General features: G+C 37.4%; 1 protein-coding gene across 3 annotated transcripts in view; it reads right to left on the reverse strand.

Annotated features, from left to right (window-relative positions):
• The window catches only part of ALCAM (activated leukocyte cell adhesion molecule), a 200,648-nt gene extending 178,399 nt beyond the window's left edge, over positions 1-22,249 (reverse strand). The window contains exon 1 of one of the 3 annotated variants that reach the window (XM_036850390.1): positions 21,659-22,249. In XM_036850390.1, coding sequence (XP_036706285.1) covers positions 21,659-21,731 — 73 coding nt within the window. In that variant the 5' untranslated portion in view covers positions 21,732-22,249. Of the gene's footprint in view, positions 1-20,201; positions 20,346-21,658 lie in introns of those variants that run through there. The other 2 variants (XM_036850389.1, XM_036850392.1) reach the window with 2 other exon arrangements.
• Positions 22,250-22,512: the final 263 nt, after the last annotated feature.

A 22,512-nucleotide genomic window follows, 5' to 3' on the forward strand; every position in this document is an offset into this window, starting at 1 on the left:
TAGTAAATGTAAATGGTAGCAACGAAGCAAAGAAATGTTGATCGAGAGGCCATGTGCCTCTTCAAGATGCAAAAGCCCAGGCATCCGGGAGTGAGGGTGGTAGCTGGCTGGCCAGGCCTGTGTGTGTCTACAGCAGCCAACTGGAAATGTCTCAAGATGCCTGTGCTTCCCTCCTTGCTCATATGTCCAATTTAGGTACTGTCATCTCAGACAGATGCACACAGGCAGTGAGTCAGGTGTTGGACTACACAGAAAAGGAAAAGAGGAACTAAATACACTCAATCCACTGCCCCAAACTATTCTGTACTTTCTTAGTGGGTTCAGTGATGTAAGAATTAATTTTAATTCTTTCAGCTTTAGGTGTTTTACATGCTGTTACCATACTCAGTGAAAGTGCTGTAGGACTCTGGCTACTGATGTGGCATTCTTGAGGAAATGGACTAGAACTATATTTTAAAAACACACAAAGCCTTTTTGTTTGCTCCTGTAGCTATGGGATTACTATGGCAATTTGAGGGGATTCATAATGCCTTTCATATACTATTCATCCCAGCTCATAAATTGAAAGCGCTTTTACTTAAATCAGCCTGGCTTCAATACTTGACAAGTGAGGTCAGTTATAATAGTCTGGAATTGTTGATTACCTACAGGCAGGTGTTCATTATATTTTCAATAAGAAAACCAAGAACCTTTTACTACCTGTCTTAATTTTAGTATCTTATTCTTTCAGTTGTTTCTTTTAAAACACGTTTACATGTGTTTTAAAGTCTAATCTCTTTTGAATTAGCTCTTGACTAGCTGTGAACTAAATGTCAGATACAAAGGAGGGCCTAGAAATCAGACCAATTTGGACTTCTAAATGCCAGAATACAATCTAAAAGTAAAACACCATTAGACTGCCAGTATGGAAAAGAATCATTTTATGAGTGATGTTTCTGAAAAATGCCAGAGATAACGGCTATAAGGAGATTGTGGCCAAGTGGTGTCTCTTTGATTCAGGTGAGTTATAAACATGTTTTGTATTAATCTATACTTGAAAAGAATCATCCTTTATTGTTGCAAAGATTGCTAGAAGGGTTAACTCTGCCTCACAGAATTTAGCCCTGCTAAATTCCTCCAATGAAGAGATAAGATTTAATATTCTTCCAGTCCTCTAAGCAGTCCTTAAATTAGAATAACAAAAATGTTTTACTTGCAGATATTTATGCTTCGAAATTTTCTGCGATTGATAAAAAGTTTGGCAATGCAATTTTTCTCTATTCTGTGTAGTAAGGTTATATCTTTGATAATCCCTGAGGCCTCTAGCTTCCATTTATGAGATGCTAAGTATTTAGCATACCAGGCAAAACATAATAAAAAAATACAATTATAATTGGCTTCCCCAAATTTAAAATTAGTCATAATTTAAGTAAGCTTAAAATTAAAAACTGGATGATATAAATTCCAAATTATGAAGAAATCTTATATGCAGCTTCAAAGAAATGAACTGTAGGCTTCTTTTGCAGGCTGTTTTGCTCTTCTGTTGTTGTATTTTTATTTTTAATGCAGAAATATAGTTCTAGATGATACCAGAAATCAAATAATCCTAAATTTGGAAAATATGTTTCATTTGCATAATATATTTAATGTAATATATTTTATTTGTAAATGTGATTAAAGATGTTTCCTAAGCACTGGTTCTCCAAGTGTAAAGTCACATACCAGATTAAACAATGTTAAACAAATTTCTTTACATCAGGCATTAGCAAAGTTTATTTATATTCTGAATTTTAAGAGTGCGTATAAATGTGCACCATTTCACAGATGAATTTGATCATGGCCTAATTATTGGCATCACAAGAGTCTGAGAAACATTTCTCCAGGACTACGATGCCACAAGCTTCTAAAGTTATCCATTTCATAAAACATGGTTCAACAACTTTGGTGTCAGAAAATTATTACTGATACAAAATTTAAATTCTTCTTGTATGTTTTCTTCTCATGCTTACTTTCTTGTCTACACAGGTGTGAATTCGTTAACTATATGTCTGAACAATCTTTTAGTAGGCATCACTTAGGCTTACATTTGTATTTGCAAATCGCTTCAAAACGCCAGTCAACAAGCAAACCCTGCAGTCTTGTCTTAAATTGATTTAAACTTAAATGTGGACTACTATTTTGTAAAATGTTAATAAAAATGAAGGGTTATTTTAATTCCAATATATTTGTAGTTTTACTGTAATAAATCAGAAAACTTTCATGCACCTAAAGAAGAGAAAGAGAAGCAAGAAACATGCAAAAATGAGTATAACTGTTATTCTAAAATTTTATAATCATGGATAGCACTATATGCAACGAAATGTTCTAATTTCTCAATTCAAAATAAATACATTACTACTTGAGTAGATGTATCTCTTCTATGGTTTTGGTAGTAGCACTATTGTTATAATGATCTTTGTGCTAGTAGTTTATTTAAAAATAATACACAAATTATAAATATTCAAATCACATAAAAGAATATGCACTTAAAAAAAAAAGGGCTTCCCTTCTGTCTCATATCCCCAGCCCTCTCTTTCGGAGACAGCCATTACTAAATGTTCTTGTATATTTTTCAGAAAAAAATAGCTATGTGTATACAGGCATGTTAAATTTTTGTCTGTTTAAAGACATATTCCACTTTCATGCAAACAAGCATATCATATACATTGTTCTGTCACCACATTTTTCTTACTATCCTTATATTTTTAATAAAAAAGGATAAAGAAAATTATAGTGGGATAATTTTCTACTTTACATGAAAATTTTTTCCTCTTATCTATTATATTTGAATATGTGTCATATTTAAACTTTTTCATGGAAGGTACGGTATATTAAAACATTATTTAAGATGTTGATAATAATGGCAGTATTAACAGTAATAGCTAACATTTCTGAAGCCTGTACTCCTTGCCATTCAATTTGCTAATTACTTTACAAAGATTATCTAATTTAGTTCTTTCAACAAAACTCTGATATAATTGTTATTATTCCTTTCACTTTACAGATAAGGAAACTGACCTAGAGACATTACATAACTTGCCCACTTAAGTAGCTTGTTTCAGTTATTCATTCCTTCTCTTTTCTTTCACAAAATCCTTAATATAACCGTTCAATTTATAGTCTTTATATCTTGATTGTAAAGTCTCAGGACTTTGAGCCTGCAAGAGCTAAAAGATCCACAGGGTGTGGTTAGACTCATTTGGAATCTATTGCAATAATTATTAAGTTCAAAATCTACCCATTTTGGGCCTCCCTGGTGGCGCAGTGGTTGAGAGTCTGCCTGCCCATGCAGGGGACACGGGTTCGAGCCCTGGTCTGGGAAGATCCCACATGCCGCGGAGCAGCTGGGAGCGTGAGCCACAGTTACTGAGCCTGCGCGTCTGGAGCCTGTGGTCCGCAACAAGTGGGGCCGCGGTGGTGAGAGGCCCGCGCACCGCGATGAAGAGTGGCCCCCGCTTGCCACAACTAGAGAAAGCCCTCACACAGAAAAGAGGACCCAACACAGCCATAAATAAATAAATAAATAAAATTTAAAAAAATAAAAAATCTACCCATTTTATCTTTTAAAAGAAAAAGAAAGAAAAGTCTGACTTCTTAAACTAAGTTTCCTAGAAGGATATTTCTACAATCAAATATTAAGCTAAGGTGTAGATCCAACATCCCAACACTCAAAAATCATAGACAATTTGAACCAGAAGGGATCTTCAATTACAGTTTCTATCACTTTACAGATAAGAAAAATGAAGTATTTATCACCAAATTTATTATCCTTTCACAGTGATCTCTACATTGAAAGAGATATCAGAAACCTCTGCCTTGAGTATGGAATACATATAAAACATCCCAGACAGACAACTGGCTATAACATTTTGCAACACTATCAGCGATAGCGGTCTCTCAGTCATTCTCAAAAGCAGCAAATTCAAAGTCAAGGAGCTAGCTTCTTCTTTCAGCTGCTGAATCCTGTTTTGTGATTATTGGTGTGGAACAGCTGTCTGTGAAGACAGGGACTCATGGATCAGTGTTTTCACAACAGCTTTTAATTCACAGTTTACCCCTTCCTTCTCCAGACATTAACTCTTCCTCACAGAACCTGTATTGTATAAGGTTTAATCAAGTTTATTGTTTTTCTCTGAACCAAATCCAATTTCTCTACATCTTTATTTGAAATATTGAGACCAAAATGAAATATAATAGTGTATTCTCATGAAGTTATGTTCAGTGTTGAACAGCGGAGAAGTTGTATCCCTCCTTGTCTATCATAATTTCACACACTGTTAATGCTTGTCTATACTGTATTCTTTATTTCTATGACTTATTATTTTATTTATGGTCCACTGTGACTGGGAATCTCAATCTGCAAAATGTTACATGGCTAGCCCTTAATTGAGCATGCTGGTGAGACCAAAAGAAGAACAAATAATACATACAATGCAAAGATCCTTTTTATTTGGCAATGGAATTAAATCACACAACACATAATCACATGGAAGGAAATCCACCCAGTTCTGGCCTAATATCATCATTGAACAAGCAAAGAAACAAAGAACAAATATATGAAGTGACTAACCAAAATCCCAGGGCTGCTGACAAAGGCAGAACCGAAACTTGGGGCTCGTATTCCCTCTCCAGTCTTCTACATCACTCTGCCATTGATCATTGGCAGTCAAGCCTCACAGAGTAGGAAAGCTCCTGGTCACTGTTACTAACGCCACAATGATCCTGGTTACTGTTAGTGATTCAACAATGATAAACCAACACTCACTATTAAATGTTTTCTAGTTTAATTACTAAATAATAAAGTTAGTGGAGTGTATGAACTGTTTGCATGGGGCCTGTTTTCTTAACTTCTTTTTCATTTTATTTTATTATTTGTGAAGCAACTATGTTTAACAGTGTACTTATGTGGTTAACAAGTACACACTGGTTCTGCTGTGAGAATCAATGTCATTTTTTTTAAACTTAGTAGTACATTCCGTATCCTGCAAACATCTAAAGAGAAAAAGCTAACAGGTTGTGCAATATTTCCAGAAGGCAAAGTAAATAACCAACAAAAAAGTAAAGGATGATCTTATGTTTGAAGTGTTTCTGGGCTTTGTTTGACGGTTTCTTGGGGTTTTTTGCGGGGGGTGGGGAGGATCGTTTATTATTTTTATTTCCTCCTGCCATTCCTATAGCAAACTCATTTGGAAGCTCAGCCTGTCTGACTACTAAATACTGCTGTGGAAAATGTAATTACTCCTCAGCTATTCTATTTCTCTTATGGAGAAATCTCTAAATTTCTATCTAGAAAATAATCTGAGGTGAAAAGAGAAGATAAAACTCAAAACTTATCAATTTGAAGTATCATTAACACTTAATATCATATTAACCAGAGTGAGATTAAAACTATTGGGAAAATAATGTTTATTAGATAACTTCTTCATACTACCTTTGATATTTGTTTTCATGTTAAAGGATTAAGCTCAGAAGGAAAGCATTCTAAACATTGGAGACCGTGCTTGAAAAAGGCATACAGTGATACCAGTTATTTGGTAGTTCCTGAATTGGGCTTTGTGTCCCAACAGGTATGCTTCTCATAAATATGCCTAACTTGATAGGAAATAATAAACACCTTCCACATAATTTTAATTTAAAAAAATCCACAACTCACTAAGAAAGCAACTAAACATATATATTTACTTTAACACGATGATAGGCCAAGTCTAGGCTCTCAGGAAGCGGGGTCTGATGTCTAGCAGTAAAGGTCACAGGGAAAAGGGGTAGGAAGGTAGGATGTAGGGAAAAGCCGTGCAAAATCTAAGCATGGGTAATAATGTCCCTAGCCAATGAGAATGGATTTGTTTGGGCTCTCTCTTTATGAATAAACCAAGAGAGGGAAGCTGTAAGTAGAAACAAATCTGCAGTTTATTATGGCCTTGAATATTTCTATTCAGTTGGCCCATGCATGAACCATTGCGTAGTTGATTCCAAACAGATGTAGAGGCACCTGTTCTAACCAAACACATTTCACTGGTTCAGTTTTGTCTTCCTAACTCTGGTTTTCTAATATCCATTTCTTCTTCCTTCAGATTTGTTCACCCATCAGACTTCCCTGTGCAGAAATTGACTAGTCACCCACTCATCTCTCTGTTATACTCATTTCTCTAATTTTAACTTCCTCTGCACACTTGGGAAGTAAACTCTTTATTCCAGCCCAGCCCCACTCTTTGAAATAAAATCCCAATGCTCAAGTCTTATCTCAGGCCCACTGATCTCTAGGTTTAGAGCAGATCATTCAACACTATATTAATAGTATATGTTCCATCCATCTCTGGGGGGAGTAGTTTCAAAAACACTGTCTTACTAGAGTCTCACTGGTTCAGGGAACTGAATCTGTATAGATAAGCCTTTAGCACTCACCAAAGATCTGAGTATACACAAATATGCTTAGTTGGAAACTGACAGATGTATTGTATATTTATCTAAGTTCACTATTAAATGATATGCCCTAGACTGTTCAGAATTACTCAACTTTGATAAGGAACCATGAATTCACATTCTGCTATTGTAGAATTTGATAAGCACTGCTAAATTTGGTCAATAAGTATCTGGACTTCAATAGAGATTTACATCAAAATTTCTCTGTAAGAAGTTTCTTTCCAGCCATTGTTCTCCCTTCTCCAAGATAAAAAATTAAGTGATTTTTAGTTATTGAGAAGAGAGATTCAAATTTGGAATTATTAGAGTGTATTATCAACTACATGCAGCGCTTAAAAGAAAAATTATTTTATAGTATGATGTTACTGGTCCACGTAAGCAATCTGTGGTTATCTCTTTTTAAACAGCAATTTCTCTTTCATGCTAGCATTCAGGTTTTGTCTCTCTTTTCTCTCTGTAGAGAGGTCCACTCATTCCCTCCTGTACCTTCCTCAAGCTGCCCCTTTAAGTATCACATGTCCTCTACAGCATATACAGAACACTCAACGTTTCCTGTAATTACACCCTTTATAGTAAAATGTAATTTTTTAAACCTATTCACATAGAATAAAATAAGGCTCGTTGATGAGGAAAATTATTTCATTGTATTAACCTTAGATTCTGCTTCCACAGAAAAGTGAAAGCTCTATTATTTTTATATTGTCTGATATGTCTGTGGGAAGATTATTTTGTTGGATCACAATATCATTAATGTGAAATCTATATTAGAACCCAAGAATCCATGCAATATTTGTCATAGAAATGGGTAACATTTTTTCAAGTAGAAGAGATAAAAAATAATAATTTTCATGTAGACTGCTTGATTAATCCAGACTCTTAACAGGTCATTGGTATGGCCCAACCAGTTTTATATATTTAAAGAAAAAGAAAGTCTCATTTACTTGGCTTTATTTCATAATACCTTTGCTCTGATTACTTTTTGATACATATGCTATACTGCATTCAAAGTCTTATATTGTAAAGGCTGAAAGTGAGAGTATTTTGTAATTCAAAAAATAAAATAAAAAGTACAGTTTTTACATTTAAAATTGATTATGCAAATATATTGGTCATTCTTTTGTAAAGTACTACTGTGCATGGAGCACAGCAGGTATACAATACATGGGAGCTATCAGTGACAACATGTTGCATTTATATTGGTTTATATGGACAAGTAATTTTTATAACATATTAGAAAAATATTAGAATTTCTCTGTGGGAATTCAGGACTTGACTATCAGACCACAGAAGTAAAAATTGACTAACAACGTTTTCCATGGGGAATAAAACCATAGGGAAGTTAAAATTCAGAACAACTGGGAAGGATCCAAAGTAAAGTAAAAAATAAATAAATAAAAAAAGGCTTATTAAAAAAAAAAAGACTTTAATTAAAAAGATTATAAGGATTTAGATTATTTTGCCCAGAGAAAAGATGTCAGTTTCAAGAGCACAAGGTTTATTTTTCAGTAAAAACAAAATCTTTCAATTTTTTCTTAGGTTTGTGTCTGAATTCTTTTAATTCGTCAATAAAAAAATCCTTCTGCAAAAGTCACACTAGATTTTCTCCGAATTATCTCGATATTTTACTGTTAACAGCATTCAAGGCATGGTCCACAACACACACATATTTTCTGTGGTACAAATATATTCAATATTGCCTGTGTGATTGATCAACTTCTCATGAAATCTTTTCTATACTATTTTTGCCATATTCAGGAAAATGCCCTGATCCAAAGGTTTAATCTAAGAATTAAAACCAGGAGAAATAAAAATATTACCAGTTGTTTACTGCCTATTGAGAATGTGTTCCTACAATTATCCTAGAAAAACTTAGTTTAAAAAATAAATCAATTTAAATAAATTTTTGTATTTCTCTGGATGATCTTACATTTAATGTTCAATGTCTATGAAAACTCAAAGAAGACAGTTATTAAGGTTTTTATTTTATGTTAATCTGGATTGACACCTGGAGGAAAAATTAGTCTAACTTTATTTCATTTCTTTTTATACTTCACTGTGTAGCTTGGGTAGAATACGGCAAATACTGTTTTGTTTTTTTTTAAAAGAACCATAATTCAGGAGATTAGTCATTCTCTAATTAAATTTTTAAAAGCAATAGAAAAATTGTCTCAATACAGATATTTCTAATTCATATGTGAATATATGTAGGCTTTATTAATAATCGATATTTCTAATTTTGACTAATGTGTTTATTCAATCATCATATATGTACTGGGGATATACTGTATATCAGTAGACACTGAGCAGAATAAAGATTAAGACATAGCCCCTGCCTCTAGAACACAAAAATCTTCTAAAGTAGAGAGAAACGAATAAACAGGCAATAGGCAATAAGTAAAATTAGCTCTGGAACTACACTGAACGGACACTTTAGGGCGATCAACGAAGAATTTCTGGAGAAGATGGAATCTAAACTGTGTTCTGAAGGGTGGAGATGCTAGCTATTTTTCAGGCAAAGGGAGGGTGATGGGGGAGGGTGCAGAGAGAGTGCTGGAAGAAGACAGTGACATGAATAACAACACAGGAAACAAGAAGGCCATGGCACAATTAGAAGTATGGCTGGAGCATGGACTTCCAGGAAAGACTGTGTTGAGAAATGCATGAAGGACCTTAAATGCTATGCTAAGAAGTTTGCAGTTTATCCTTACTGTAACAGGGAGCCATTGAAGTATTTTAAGCAGAGCAGTTACAAGATTCTATTCATATCTTACTCATTTTAATGGCATAGGGGAGAAGAGATTGGAGGGGCGCTAGACTGAAGTTTGGGAAAACTTTAGCCTATTTATTTTGTTCACTTCCTTAAAACTGCTTATGATCACTACTCTATTTTACTCAGAATCTAGAGTCTACATAAATCTGTTATAAGCACACACACATCTTCTTACTCTTAAGTTACCTCTGGCCAACTTACAGAAACGAACTACAACAGCAATATGCTCTCAGGCATTGCGAACTACAATCTGCAAGGTGTCTCTTTTTTAGCCTTAATTTTACCTCTAAGTTTAGATTTCAACCACAGGATCACAATGCAATGATGTTTCATTATCAGATAAGAATTGTGTCATCATGAATATGATACTAATAATTAATGAATAAAGTCTAGGCATTTGTGAATGATTTATTTATTTTATATAGTGAATAGATTCAAGGTTATGCCCAATAAATAATATGACATCACTCTCAGTAATATTCCACTTCTTGAGTAGGAAAAAAAGGTGGAGTGGGGAGGAGCTACAGCTGTCAATTTTATAATTTTGAACAACCTGAGACCTCTCTTCTTTATGTACTTATCGGAGTAAGCTGGGTTTATATTTGTATTTGCGGGAAGGTGGAAAGATTAACTGAAATTAAATATTTCAATAATACTAACAATTTATTGAGAGCGTATTATTTGACAGTCATACTACTGAATGAGTTTGTCCCTACTGCACAAATTAAGACAGAAGACGGGTTAAGCAATCTGCCCAGTGTCACCCGGCTGGGAGGGTGGAGGGTGGAGATACAGGTCTCAGAACCACACAGTCTGGCTCCAGAAGCCACATTCTCAAACTCTATAATCTATCACAGAAAGAAAACTAAATAAAACCAGCACTTACTTTAAAGAACGCTTAAAACCGTAATGCATAAACTACAGGCCTCAATCCCAGGCAGCCCTACTTGCACCGCCACAAGAGCACATATCTAATTTTAATATGAAATGTTTAAAATCTGTCTCTGTTTTGGAGATTCTTATATGTACCAGAGAACTGGTCCGTTTCTTTAACTGATGGCATTTTCGAAATAAATTAGGAGGTCTATGTGTGAGATTATGCAATTTTCTGCAGAACTCAAAAAAATAATTTCCATTTTGGATAAAGAGTAAATGGGGATCGTCATTTAAAACCTTTTTTTCCTTAATTGGACCTCCAGTAAAAATGATTGCTTACCATTGATTCAAACCTATATAAAATTTTCTAAATCAATGTATAATTTTGAACCTTAGAATTTTTAAGCTGCAAAGATCTTAGAAATCATATGAGACAATACTTCCTTGACAAAAGTGAACCTCATAAAGGGTAAATGATTTGTCAGGGTCACACAGGTGATGGATATCAACTTAGATTGAAAATATAATTGGAGTTATCTAAATCAAGGGGATATTGGGGAAAATAAAAAAGAGGGAAAGATATGAGTATAGGCCATTTCCACATAGAAATCTATAATCACTTGATTAAAAATCTAGGCAGAATGAGAAAAATACTATTTTCTTCTCCTATTCTAATATATAACTGTTTTCACTTAATAGAAACCACAAAAGTATTATCAAAATATTCATTATGTTATTGGAAATAAACTTTGTTCTCCTTTGATGCTTTGCTATATTAAAGTATGCTTCTCAAGAGTATACCTACTTTAATTTCTTCTAGTGATTTATTATTCAAAGGGTATAGGGAACTAAGAACTAGGGTTTTAAAACAATTATTTGTAGAAGCATTTTTTGAATTCCATTAACAAGAGGAAGATATTACTCAATTTCAAAAAAACATTAATATTAAAATTACAGATTTTTAATAATTTCACTATTAAATTAGAGGTCACCAGAAAATCATAATTAATAGAAGCACCCTCCAGTGCTCACAAAAAAAAAAGTAGTAGAGCTCCCTCTATTGAATTATGGCTGAGAAAATATGCCTTGTATTTAAAATCATAATTTTATCTTCAAAACAATTCTATTATAATAATTGTAAATTTTTTCTCTAAGCTCTAGTACCTTTCAAATTATAGAAGCACATATGCAATATCAATTTCTAAGAATAATATTGTAAATTACATATGTCTATAATTTTAGAATGTGTTCTTTCTCTTTCACGGTTTTTGTTTGCAGGAAATTACATTTTAAGGCTGCAATTTTCAATTTGCGTTTTTCTTTTGTTTTCCTTGAGTTGGTAAAACTAAAAAGTTATTTGACAGATACTGGGACTATGATACATCCTAATAAGAATATGAATTCCAATTTTGTTATGGAAACTCAAAAATGTAGTTTAATGGAACTAAATATATCTTCCAACCAGTAAAATGCGGTATTTCACATATTTTTATGATATGAATAAACTGGCATTTATTATAATATTGTGATTACTTAAAAATGTGATTCATAATGATTATTATTGGTTGAGAGTCCACTGTGTGCCAGGCACTGAGACATGCGCCATACACTCATTATCTTTTTGAATATTCATATCAAATGAACTTGATAGTACTGTAATCCTCATTTTACAGAAGAGAAAAAAGGACAAGAGATAGTAATCAAACTAATGCTCTGATCCAGAGCCCAAGCTCTTGAGCGCTTGTGCAATGGAATATATGCTATGTATTGACAGTCTGTGAAATCTGTAAGCCTTGACAGTCTATAAAAATTAAGCAATTATTTTTTAATACCACTGAGGTATAGCCACACTGTACACAAAAAAGTCACTACTCAAGCAGTTCAAATCCTTTCTAGCTGAACATTTAGGATCAATTCTAAAAAATGATAACCTCTAAACTATACCTGGAAACTCTATTCTTTTTAATGTTTTATCATTTATTTTAGAAAGAAGACATACTTCTTATCAGCAAAGAGAAAAAAAGCTGGACAGATACAGGTTTTGTTTTAATAAACAGATACTTATTTGCCATTCTAGTATGATAAGAAAAGCAATTTTATCATATGCTAATAAGTCATTTCTAAAGGAAAATTTCTATTTGAGAACTAAATTACCATATACTGGGGTTGGGTTGAGTAGGGGATTAATCCAACAGGGTAAATCCAAATATGTATTGCATTTTACTCTTAGATCTGATATCAAAAGCATTATTCATATTTAGAGCCATGCTCATCTCTGCAAAAATATAAAACTTATGCCTTATGACCAACATAAACACTTTTCTTGGGAAGTGTCATACCTATCATCACATAGAGAAAATGCTTGCAGAATGAAGTATAAATGCCACAAGTTTGGACATTTAAAACTAAATGCTAAGCAGAAACTGCTTTAGTTTCATAAAATTACAGTATGTACATACTAATATTAAGTCCATTATGAGTGTTTGTTGCCTTGTTTTAAAAATATATCTTCAGCATATGCTTGTTGAAAACTCTTCATGTACATATTTTATGTTTTTTTCAAATAAAAGTAACTATAAAAATATATTTTACTCCTTTTCACAATAGGTCCAAAAATTACAGGGTGAAACATTTAATAGCACTGATTTTTAAAATAAATTTACAGAAGATGGTATTTTTATCAGCTCATAAACAATTTTGACAAGCCTGTTAAAACAAACTTGTTGGAAGAAGTGTTCAAAATATGATTTACTTAAAAATAACTGAAATCTAAAACCTATTAAACTGGGTTTACAAAATGGCATTAGTTAGACGTATATTGCATCTACAATGAACAAACACGAATATTTGGAAACCATCTATGTAATGAAAAACATTATCAACTACTCTTAAGGCTCACATCTTGTTGCCTCTTAATCCACTGCTTCAGTTAATCTCATCTCACAGAGTATGAATCTTCTAAAATGGAAGAAAATATGGCTTACAATTACATGGTTTATGTTCTAAAAGTTATCCATCTTATGTGGAAAGAGCAATGATAATAATTCATAATAAATGCACTTCTTTCCTGCATTTGTGGCTCCATCTCATGTATAAAAATTTAGGCACAAATCTGTCTATAGCTTTTGCCTTACATATGAGTGTGTGTGCCTTACTCCTATAATTTTCATTTTTTCCATAAACTTTAAATAAATAAGAACCAACATATTATCCTGGTTTTTAAGAAGTTATAGTAATAGTACAGAGTTATGGAGGAAGTATGGGGAAGGCGCATCCCCATATACTTTATCTGGGACTAAAGATACTCTTTGTTAAATAGAGATATATTTGACATGTATTTGTTTTAGGTGTACAGTATAATGATTTGATAGATGTATATATTGCAAAAATGATTACCACAATAAGTTTAGTTAACATTCATCACCACACATAGTTACAATCATTTCTTGTGATGAGAACTTTTAAGATCTACTTCCTCAGCAACTTTCAAATATACAATATAGTATATACTCTTTGAACCGTAGTTTTAGAATTTCTTTCTAAACAAAAAATACACATATTCTTTGACTCAGCAATTTCACTTCTAAGACATTTTCCTGCCAACATAATTGCTCATATGGACAAGAACAAGTATTAAGATGTCCACTGCCGTATTGTTTGTAACAAATAGATTAGAAACAATCTACATTTCCAAGAGTTGGGGAAATGGTTAATTATGGTGTGTACAATAAACTCCAATACACCATGTTAAAAAATGAGGTAAAGCTATGTGTGCTGATATTAGATATTCTCTTAATCTCCAACATGTGCTGCAAAGTGAAAAAGGAAAGATACAGTATTTTCTCACTAGATATGTTTAAAGGGTGGGAAGTTTATATGCAAATATGTGCTAGTATATAAGCATTTGAATAAAATCAAAGAGATCCTCTTCCGAACTCCATAACTGGTAAGTAAATTAGGGAAATTACAAAAAAAGTATTTGAACAACTTCAAGGAATTCCTGGTCACCTCCAGGAGTTAGAGCCATGTTCCTCCTCCTTAGTGTCTTCACTCATCCCATTCTCTCAGCCCATATCTTTTATTTGATTATTTCTCATCTCGTACTTCAGATATCACTTCCTGAAAGAACCTTTCTGATTTTTTCCTAAACTCCAGACCAAATTTGGCCACACTGATGTAAAATGCTCTTTATGTGTCCTTGCCGTACTTAGCAAAAGTTCTAGCAAATAATTATGTAATTAGTTGACTGATGTCTGTTTCCCAGAGAGAACATAATTTCTTGGAGTGACAGTGGACCTTGGCTATTTAGTAACTAGTTCATGGCAGTATCCCCAGCACCAAGCCCAATGCTTTGCACATATTGAGCACAATAAATATTTATTGAATGCTATTATTATACGTTGAATGGTTAATTGACAAGAGTTTTAATTTTGGATTGGTTAACAATATGACCTTAGGCAAGTAGCTAAGTAATTTTAAGGTTCTTCATAGCTCCAAAACCTTGAACCTATGGGTCTAAACATACATCAAACTAAGAACATTGTTGTCTCTAAAAACGGTGGTTAATCTTCTACTGAATTTTAGGTAATCTCTTTACCTGTATCTTCATCTATCTCAGCTGTCAAATAAGAGAACTGAACAAGATAGACATCTAAGGCACCTTCTCATTTTTCCAATAACCCCTCTTCTACCACATTTTAGCTTCTGATCATGAATTGCATGCCTTTAACCCTTCAATTTCTCTCTCTCTCTCTCTCTCTCTCTCTCCCTCCCTCCACACACACACACACATATACACTTTCCATAATTTTATTCCTGGGGAAGATAAAAGTTTGAGAAGTAGGAAACAGTACTCTTATTGGACACTGCTCTATAATATATGAGCCTCTATAATATTTCTTGCCCAATAATCTGGAAGAAGAGGGTGTAGACTGTGAATATGGGGCTGAGGATCTGCAGTAAGGATCCCTGCTGTTGCCACACCCCTCACTACTATCGTGAGAGGTAGACTTCCATCAAGAGAACTAGCCTAGGGAAGCCTATTAGAAAATGAAAGACCATGGAGAAGAATTAATTTTTCCTGAACAACAGACAGACTACAGTAGAATGGCATGGAGCTAAAATCAGAAAAGCACCCAACTGTCCAGCTTAAATTGCCAAACTGCAAAATAATGAACTACATAAAATAGTTGCTGTTTTAAACCGCTATATTTTGGAGTACTTTATTATGTGGCATAGTTAACTGATACACTGTGGTTCAAAATTTTAATAAGAGTAGCAAGACTTATTTTTCTGTTTTTTGCTTGATTTGGAGCTAGGCAAATTTTATAGCCAGAAACCTCCCAACTATTAGGGAAAGTACTTGGGAATATGCTGACAAGAGTTTTACCCACAGTGTCCAATGCCCGCTCCCTTCAATCCGTCTTATTAAGGACAAATCTATGGCATCCTTTACCCATGTGCTTAGACAGTACCCTCTCACCTTTCCTACTTCCATCTGCTTTTGGAGTTTTCTGAATATCTGGGACATTCAGAGATATTTGAACCAAATAACATGTGGTTGATCAATTAGGAATAGTCAGTCTTGGCACCAACTGTTCTGGCTATATTGTTGGCTGTCCCGAGTCAAGTCACCATATCTAACTGATACAACTGTAGTACACATGTACAAAAAAACTTGAGACCCTCCTTCAATTTTATAGACATCCTTGGTAATTTATTTTTAGATCTAAATTGATAGTGGAGCTACTGAGAAACCTCACAGAAGAACAGAATGGGAATTGTGCAGTTGGCTAAGAAAGGATTTCAGGATCAAATTGAAACAGGCCTTCCCTAGATAACTGCATGGCTAAGTACAGCTCCCAGGTGAATTTCAAACATCATTATTCTCTTGGCATCTCAGGTTGATTCGGTTTCCACTCCAATCCATGGAATCCTTAATGTTCCACACCTACTACAATATTCTGGGGTTCCAGCCATAACCTTATATCTCTCTTATACTTGACATTAAAGAGGCATATAACCCCTTATTGATACTTCACTATAGCTGATACTTAAATAAAAAAGGTTAGAAATATTCAGTTTGTCAGGATGAGGAATGTCTTATAGTTAAGTATTCTAAGACAGATACATAGACAGTCAAGTCATTAATAATTATTGTCAGCATCTAATTTGCCATCCAAACTGCACTTTTGAGAGTAAAAAGGGTACCATTAATAATCGAATCAACCAGGCAAAAACCAGGAGTGCCTTGGATATACCAGGATGTATGGATCATGGAGTGATAGAGAACAGAGCTTTAGGGGAAAAAAGGCAAGGAAGCAAGCCAGGGAAACTGGACAGCTGAGTAATTTCTGATTAGTCTATTCTCCCACAATTTTGTTTCATTTTATTGCAATGCTATGAATTCTTAGAAGATCAGACACAGTCATGTTCATTGAAGTACCTCAACTCAAAGTTGAATTATGTAATCCTTTGATTAGAAACTATTTTGGATTTTGCACAACTCTGATTGCCCCTTGAATGGAATGGATAATTGAGAACTGACTGGATAAATAAGAGAGGAAGCAGTTAAAGCTAATTTCAGTCTTGGAACATACACTACAATAATGGGCTATGATAATAGGTTACCATAAAACAATTACTGAATACCATAGCACAATTGGAACTAGTCCTAGCTGAAATATATATGGTATTCTGTCTAATAAGGTTCGGGGGAAAGAACATAAATTTTGTTATTTAAACAGAGAAATTAGCTGAATGAAAATATCAGTAACTCCAAATATATGATAATATTTTGTACACTATAGGGATACTTGTAATAACTGTAGGATTTAACCTTATCAAAGAGCCTACAATATCCTCTTCTTGAATATAGAAGATATATCTCAGTCTTGGCTTTGTTCTCCACAGGGAAAGGAAACTTCTGCCCTAATAAAAAAAAGTAATGAGAAATATAAATGGACATTTTTCTGGACATTTTATTGAAAATAAAAAGGAGCTGATATCCAAAAGTAATAATCAAATAAATATTAATTCATCACACAGCACTCCCAAGAAAATTTTCTTTAGTATTCCAGTGAGTTAGCTCAAGTCTTAATATGCCACATACACTCATGTGTGAGAAATAAAATGGGCCTTTGTGAAAACCTAACAGTGAAGAATAAAATTAACACTCTGAGAAGAACTAAATTTAAGTTTCCATGTATACACACAGGCACAGAGATACTCTTTTATCAGAGCTGTACCTATGTTGCTCTCCTGCGTATTTGGGATAACATGTTGCATGTATCAGAGAGCTAGAACTCTTTGATGATGTTTTATGTGAAATAGATGGCCAGAACAAAAAGAGGTGTGTTTGGGAATATAAAACAAGGTGATTATAAAGCATTTAAAATACTATATGACAAAAAGCTGCCATCTTACACTCAGTAATGCTGACAACTTAGTGCTCAGTTTTACAAAGGCCTATATTTAGTGTCATGAAAACTTGAGGGAGAAAAAAAGAAAAGAAACATTTTTGCCTGCTTTTAATAAAATGGTCAAAGTGATAATTAAGTGGAATAAATTAAAGAGTGTTATTCTATTAAGAATATAATAAAAATCTTAATATAGCATGTTTTACTTGAAAAATTCAAAATACTGAGCAAGGGGGTCACCAATCTCACCAAAATCAGAACAATGTACTACATAGGGAGATAATTTTACAGATGGGAAATAAAAAGGAGTAGAAAAATAACTTCCCCCAAGTTTACAACATTCTTATGCAGCACAGCTAAAAACTGAACACATGAGTACTGACTCCATTATAAAGAATTTTTTGTTGACACTTAGGAGTCTTAAAGTAGGTTTTTACTGATTTTCTTCTTTTTAATAAGTCCACAGTAGACAAGCATTTTCTTCTAAATTTCTATTTAAAAAGATATGCTAGTTTGAATTTTCTAAAAAGTCAGAAAAAGTTTGGAATCTAGTCATGAAAATATTTTGGATTTCTATAGATTTGAAAACAATGGGAAAGCATTATTATTTTCTATTTCCTTCTGCACTGTACTTAAAACCATGGAGCAAATCAACTTCTTTGTTTAGGAGCCTTTTTAGGGTGTACATATAAGGCTTTGTCACATAAACATATTAGCATCAACCATCACTTACATTTTATTCTAGGAACTATATATGAAGTTTAAATAGAGCCAGTCGTCCAGAAGGGATGGGTTGCATAAATGGGTTTTTTTTTTTTTCCGACCTAAAGCCCTTTCTGACTGTTGGGGTCTCTTTTCCCAGGAGAATGGGAGACTAATTCTCTCCAGTATACATTTTTTTAATAGCCTTATTCAGGCTTGGAGGAGTAATCACAAGATACGAGTTTATAAAAGTAGGAAAAAAGACGGAAAACTAGCAATTGGGAGCCACTGACATTTTTCTAGTAATACAACTTATATGAATCGTGTCTGTCCAGGCTGTCTGAAAGCATTAGAAAAATACAGTTGGAAAATGACTCTGCCTTGCCTAAATGGGTTTTTTACCCCAGGTCATTAGAAACAAATGGTTGAGCTGGCAGAGCTCTCAGAGAGCAGAGCCTTGGTCCACCCTTTTCCTTACACATGAGAATACTGAAACCCAAAATGTTGAAATGACTTGCTCAAGTGCCTGAAGGTAAGTGGTCCCAAAACAAACCTAGGAAAGCAGTCTACTGAAAATAGTGCCCCATTAAATCATAAATTGCTATTGGATTAAATAAATCATCAAAGAAAAAGCAGTTTTACTGCCTACTAAGCAGTTTGCAGTTTTGAAATTATAAATTTTAATAGTCCCACATCAGTTAGTCTGAATGGACATTATCTGAATTGATGCTCTTCCCAAGGCCTATTGAGATAAACGGATACATTCCAAACATGATATCCTACTGAAAAAAGAGCTTTAAGTGTGTTTACGTCTTGGAATGAACTTTTTATCAGTAAGCAATTAAGAAACATTCCAGAGGGGGTGCACACAGATGACCCAAGGGAAGAAACAGTTCAGGGCCCCCATCTCCTTGTAAATAATCAAGGAAAGCCTTTTTTTAAAGCAATACAAAATGTTACCACAGGCTGACGCTCTTTCTACGAGAATAATAAAATTCTTGCTCCCTCGGATGCTGAGCACATACTTCGTTGCCTTCATCTCCGAATTCAGTTTCCGTGGTTCATTGATAATTCTCCTCCTGCCTTCAAAACAGGTAACATGCCATGCCTAAAATATATCCATGGCTACGTAGCGACTACAGACCAACAGACCTGCAGGGGCAGTTTCACAAACTCTAGTTTTTGTTCTCTAGGTCTGGACACACTATCAAAACCGCTCCGGAAATGAAGGGCTGCAGGCGGGCCAGTTAGTCCCTTTGCCTAAGCCAGCTATTGGTGCTGCATCCCCCCACGCCCGGGCTCAGCGGTGCAGAAGGCTCTGAAGGAGAGGCACTTGCCGTCCAGGACTTGCATCCTGAGTCTGGACGTGGCGCTTTTAGTGCCATAATTCTTTCTTTTAAAACACACTGACGCCGCACCGAAAATCTGGCGCATTTGCCAGCCGGGTAATTTCAAGGAAACCGCTGATCTGAGGGTCTGAGTCTCCTGACCCGCAGATCAGCAGCGGGTGGGCGACGGCGAGAGAGCCCGCCCCGCTGGCTGAAAGCGCGCAGCCGGGTGCCGGCTAGAAACGCGCGAGCTTGCTGCGTCAAAAGAATCGCCGCGAAGATCTGAAAGAGGAACCTCTCCCTTTTTAGCAGTTACATGTGCGGAAAAACCTGTCCTCTGAGGTGGCCCAACTGAAAATAAATTCCGGCACGGAAAAGGAAACTGGGCGTGCGCCTGTGGTCCGAGCGTGGTGGTGTAAGTGAGACTACGCTCTCCAAGTGGCGAGGGGGTTAAACCGAAAACCAACTGTGGGACTGTGGGCATGTGGACCTTCGCACTGAACAAACTACGGAACCCTCATCCTCCCTCCTCTCTCCCCTCGGCTCCAGAGTGAGTGCCCCTCCTTCCCACACCAGACACTGGGATCAGGAAAAAGTGAAATACGTGCAGTGCCAAAGCCAAGAGGGTCTCTCCCTCCCACCTCCCCGGGGGTTCTCACCCCCCCACACCTGCTTTAAATCCGGTTCGACTCTCGATTCACAGTCCCAGCCCCAGAGCCGTTTATCTGTCACAGACGCCTCTTGCTCTGGCCTCAAAACAGCAGGTGAGCTCATTACCTCGACTCGAAATGGAACTTTAAACATGAGATCAGAACGGGAGGGGGCACGCACCTCGCGCGTACACCACCACTAACACACACCGCGGCGGCAGTTCACAAACACTAGGGATCTGCAGGCTCTAACCCCGAGCCCCACTCCCCCCCCCCTTTCTGGGAGAGCTCCAGAGGCTTTCAAACCTCTTCTTTGACCTCAGCATGCCAACAACTGAAGGGATGTGCAGAAATTAAAGACGCGAAAAGGAAGTGAGTTTTTCTTTGATAAAAACTGAAGAAAGGGGCAAGAGTACAAACAGAAGCCGAAATAACAAGAAGTAGGAGTTTTATTTGCAATTGTCTACGAGGGGCTAGAGATCAAAACTTCAAAGGGAGAAAAAAATTTCCCCCCAAATCTTCAAGTCTAGCGAAAAATTAACTTGCTGCTCTGTCAAGCGACGGCGAGCACGCAGAATGCCCTGTGAGGGTCAACTCACATCAGCCACCCGGCGGGTCTCAGGATGACAGTGCCAGGGGACGTCCCTAAGGGCAAGGAAAGAGATTCCCGGGCGAGATATATTAATTGTCGGGGCTTTTGCCTTTTTTTTTTTTTTTTTCTTATGAGGCTCAATACAGAACTGAGAACTGAGGTTAGGTCACAGGTCCTGAACAATCCACAACCCCCTCACGAAGGGCTCACAAACCTGGCTGCGAATTCCAGACCAGGCTGCGTTCTTTGCCCGCCATCACCCCTACTCTCACCCCGCACCCAGACAATGGGGGAGACGGCGTCCAAACCACGGTCGGAGCTCTAGGAGGTTTTTAAAAGCGAGTGATTGAAGTCCTCCCTTCCTCCTCTACCCCTCCCCCTCCCATCCCCGCCTCGCCTCTCACCACGGGAAGTTACCAGGGGATTTATCACGAAAAAGTGCGAGCTATTGCCTCCAAGAGCTAAGCGAAAGGAAAACTGCCCAGAGCGCAGTGACGTGGACTTTGATATCCAGAGACTGGAGGGGTTGTCAGAGGGCGAGAGCTCGCCGCCCAGGCTGGAGCCGCAGGGGGGGAAGGGGAGAGAGCCAGATGAATCTTGTCCGTGGGCCCCGCGGAGCCCCGACCCCGGCCGCACCCAAACTTCCTGGAGATTTATCCAGTCCCCCCAGTCGCTGCCCCAACTTGAGCCAACCGGTCGAGCCCAAATATGCGACACAGGTGAGGGTACCCAGGGCCAGCTCTGTGCCCGCACCGCCGTCCCCTTACCTCCCCCACGCGCCCCGGCGCGCCTCCCCGGGGGTGCGAGGCCCCGGGCCGGGGACCTAGGAAACTGCCCCCCGGCCCAGGTCGGCCTGGGGCTGCTCTGAGGCCCCCTGCTCTTACCTGGCCGAAGGACAGCAGCGGAGATCAAGAGGCAGAAGACCAGACGGCAGGAGGAGGCCGCCTTCGATGCCATATTCCTCCTCCTCCTCGGGGACCACCGACAGAGTCCGCGCCGCAGGAGGGGGCGTCCTCCCCGGCCCCGCGCTGCCCGCGCGCTCGCGGGTCCGGACGCAGCGGGCAGCGGCTTGTCCCAGACACACCGCCCCCTGGGCTGTGGCGCTGCACCTTCGGGTCTCCGCCGCCCGCAACTTTCCACCACGCAGTGCCCCAACTCCTCCTGTCTCCCCTTCAACACCCGCCCTTGGCCCCTTCGGCTGCTCCTCCCGGGACCGGCGACCCTCTCTTCCCGGGAGACACTTGAGTAATTCGGAAAGGTATACGTGGTTCTTTTTAGCTGGTCTGTTATTTTCCTTCTCTTGCAATAATAATAATAATGGTAGTGGCAGTGCGCATAAAAAGCCTGGTGCTAGGAAAGAATTGCCGGGAGGGGCAACAGTGGGGCGACAGGTCCAGGCGGTCTCCTCAGGTGGTAGCGGCGGTGGCAGCGATAGCAGCGGCGCCCGCAGCGGTCTCTGGGCTGCTCTGAGTGGAGGGACTGGAAGGCGTGTGTAAGCTGCCGCTTTCCTCCTCCCTTCGCCTCCTCCCTCTCTCCTCTCTCCTCCCAGCTTCTCGGGACGTGGAGCCAAGCACAGGTGGCAGGAGCTGGATCTGCAGCCTAGAGGCGCTGCAGGACCGAGTCCGAGACCAAGTCCGCCTCAGGAACTCCACTGGGTTGTCAAGCTCGCCGAGTCCCGGAGGCCGAGTGGGCGGGGCTTTCTAGTGGCTCCGCCCCGGGGCCACGCCCGCCAATAGGG

The sequence above is a fragment of the Balaenoptera musculus genome, chromosome 4 (assembly GCF_009873245.2).
Source record: "Balaenoptera musculus isolate JJ_BM4_2016_0621 chromosome 4, mBalMus1.pri.v3, whole genome shotgun sequence".
In the NCBI taxonomy this organism is placed as follows: domain Eukaryota; kingdom Metazoa; phylum Chordata; class Mammalia; order Artiodactyla; family Balaenopteridae; genus Balaenoptera; species Balaenoptera musculus.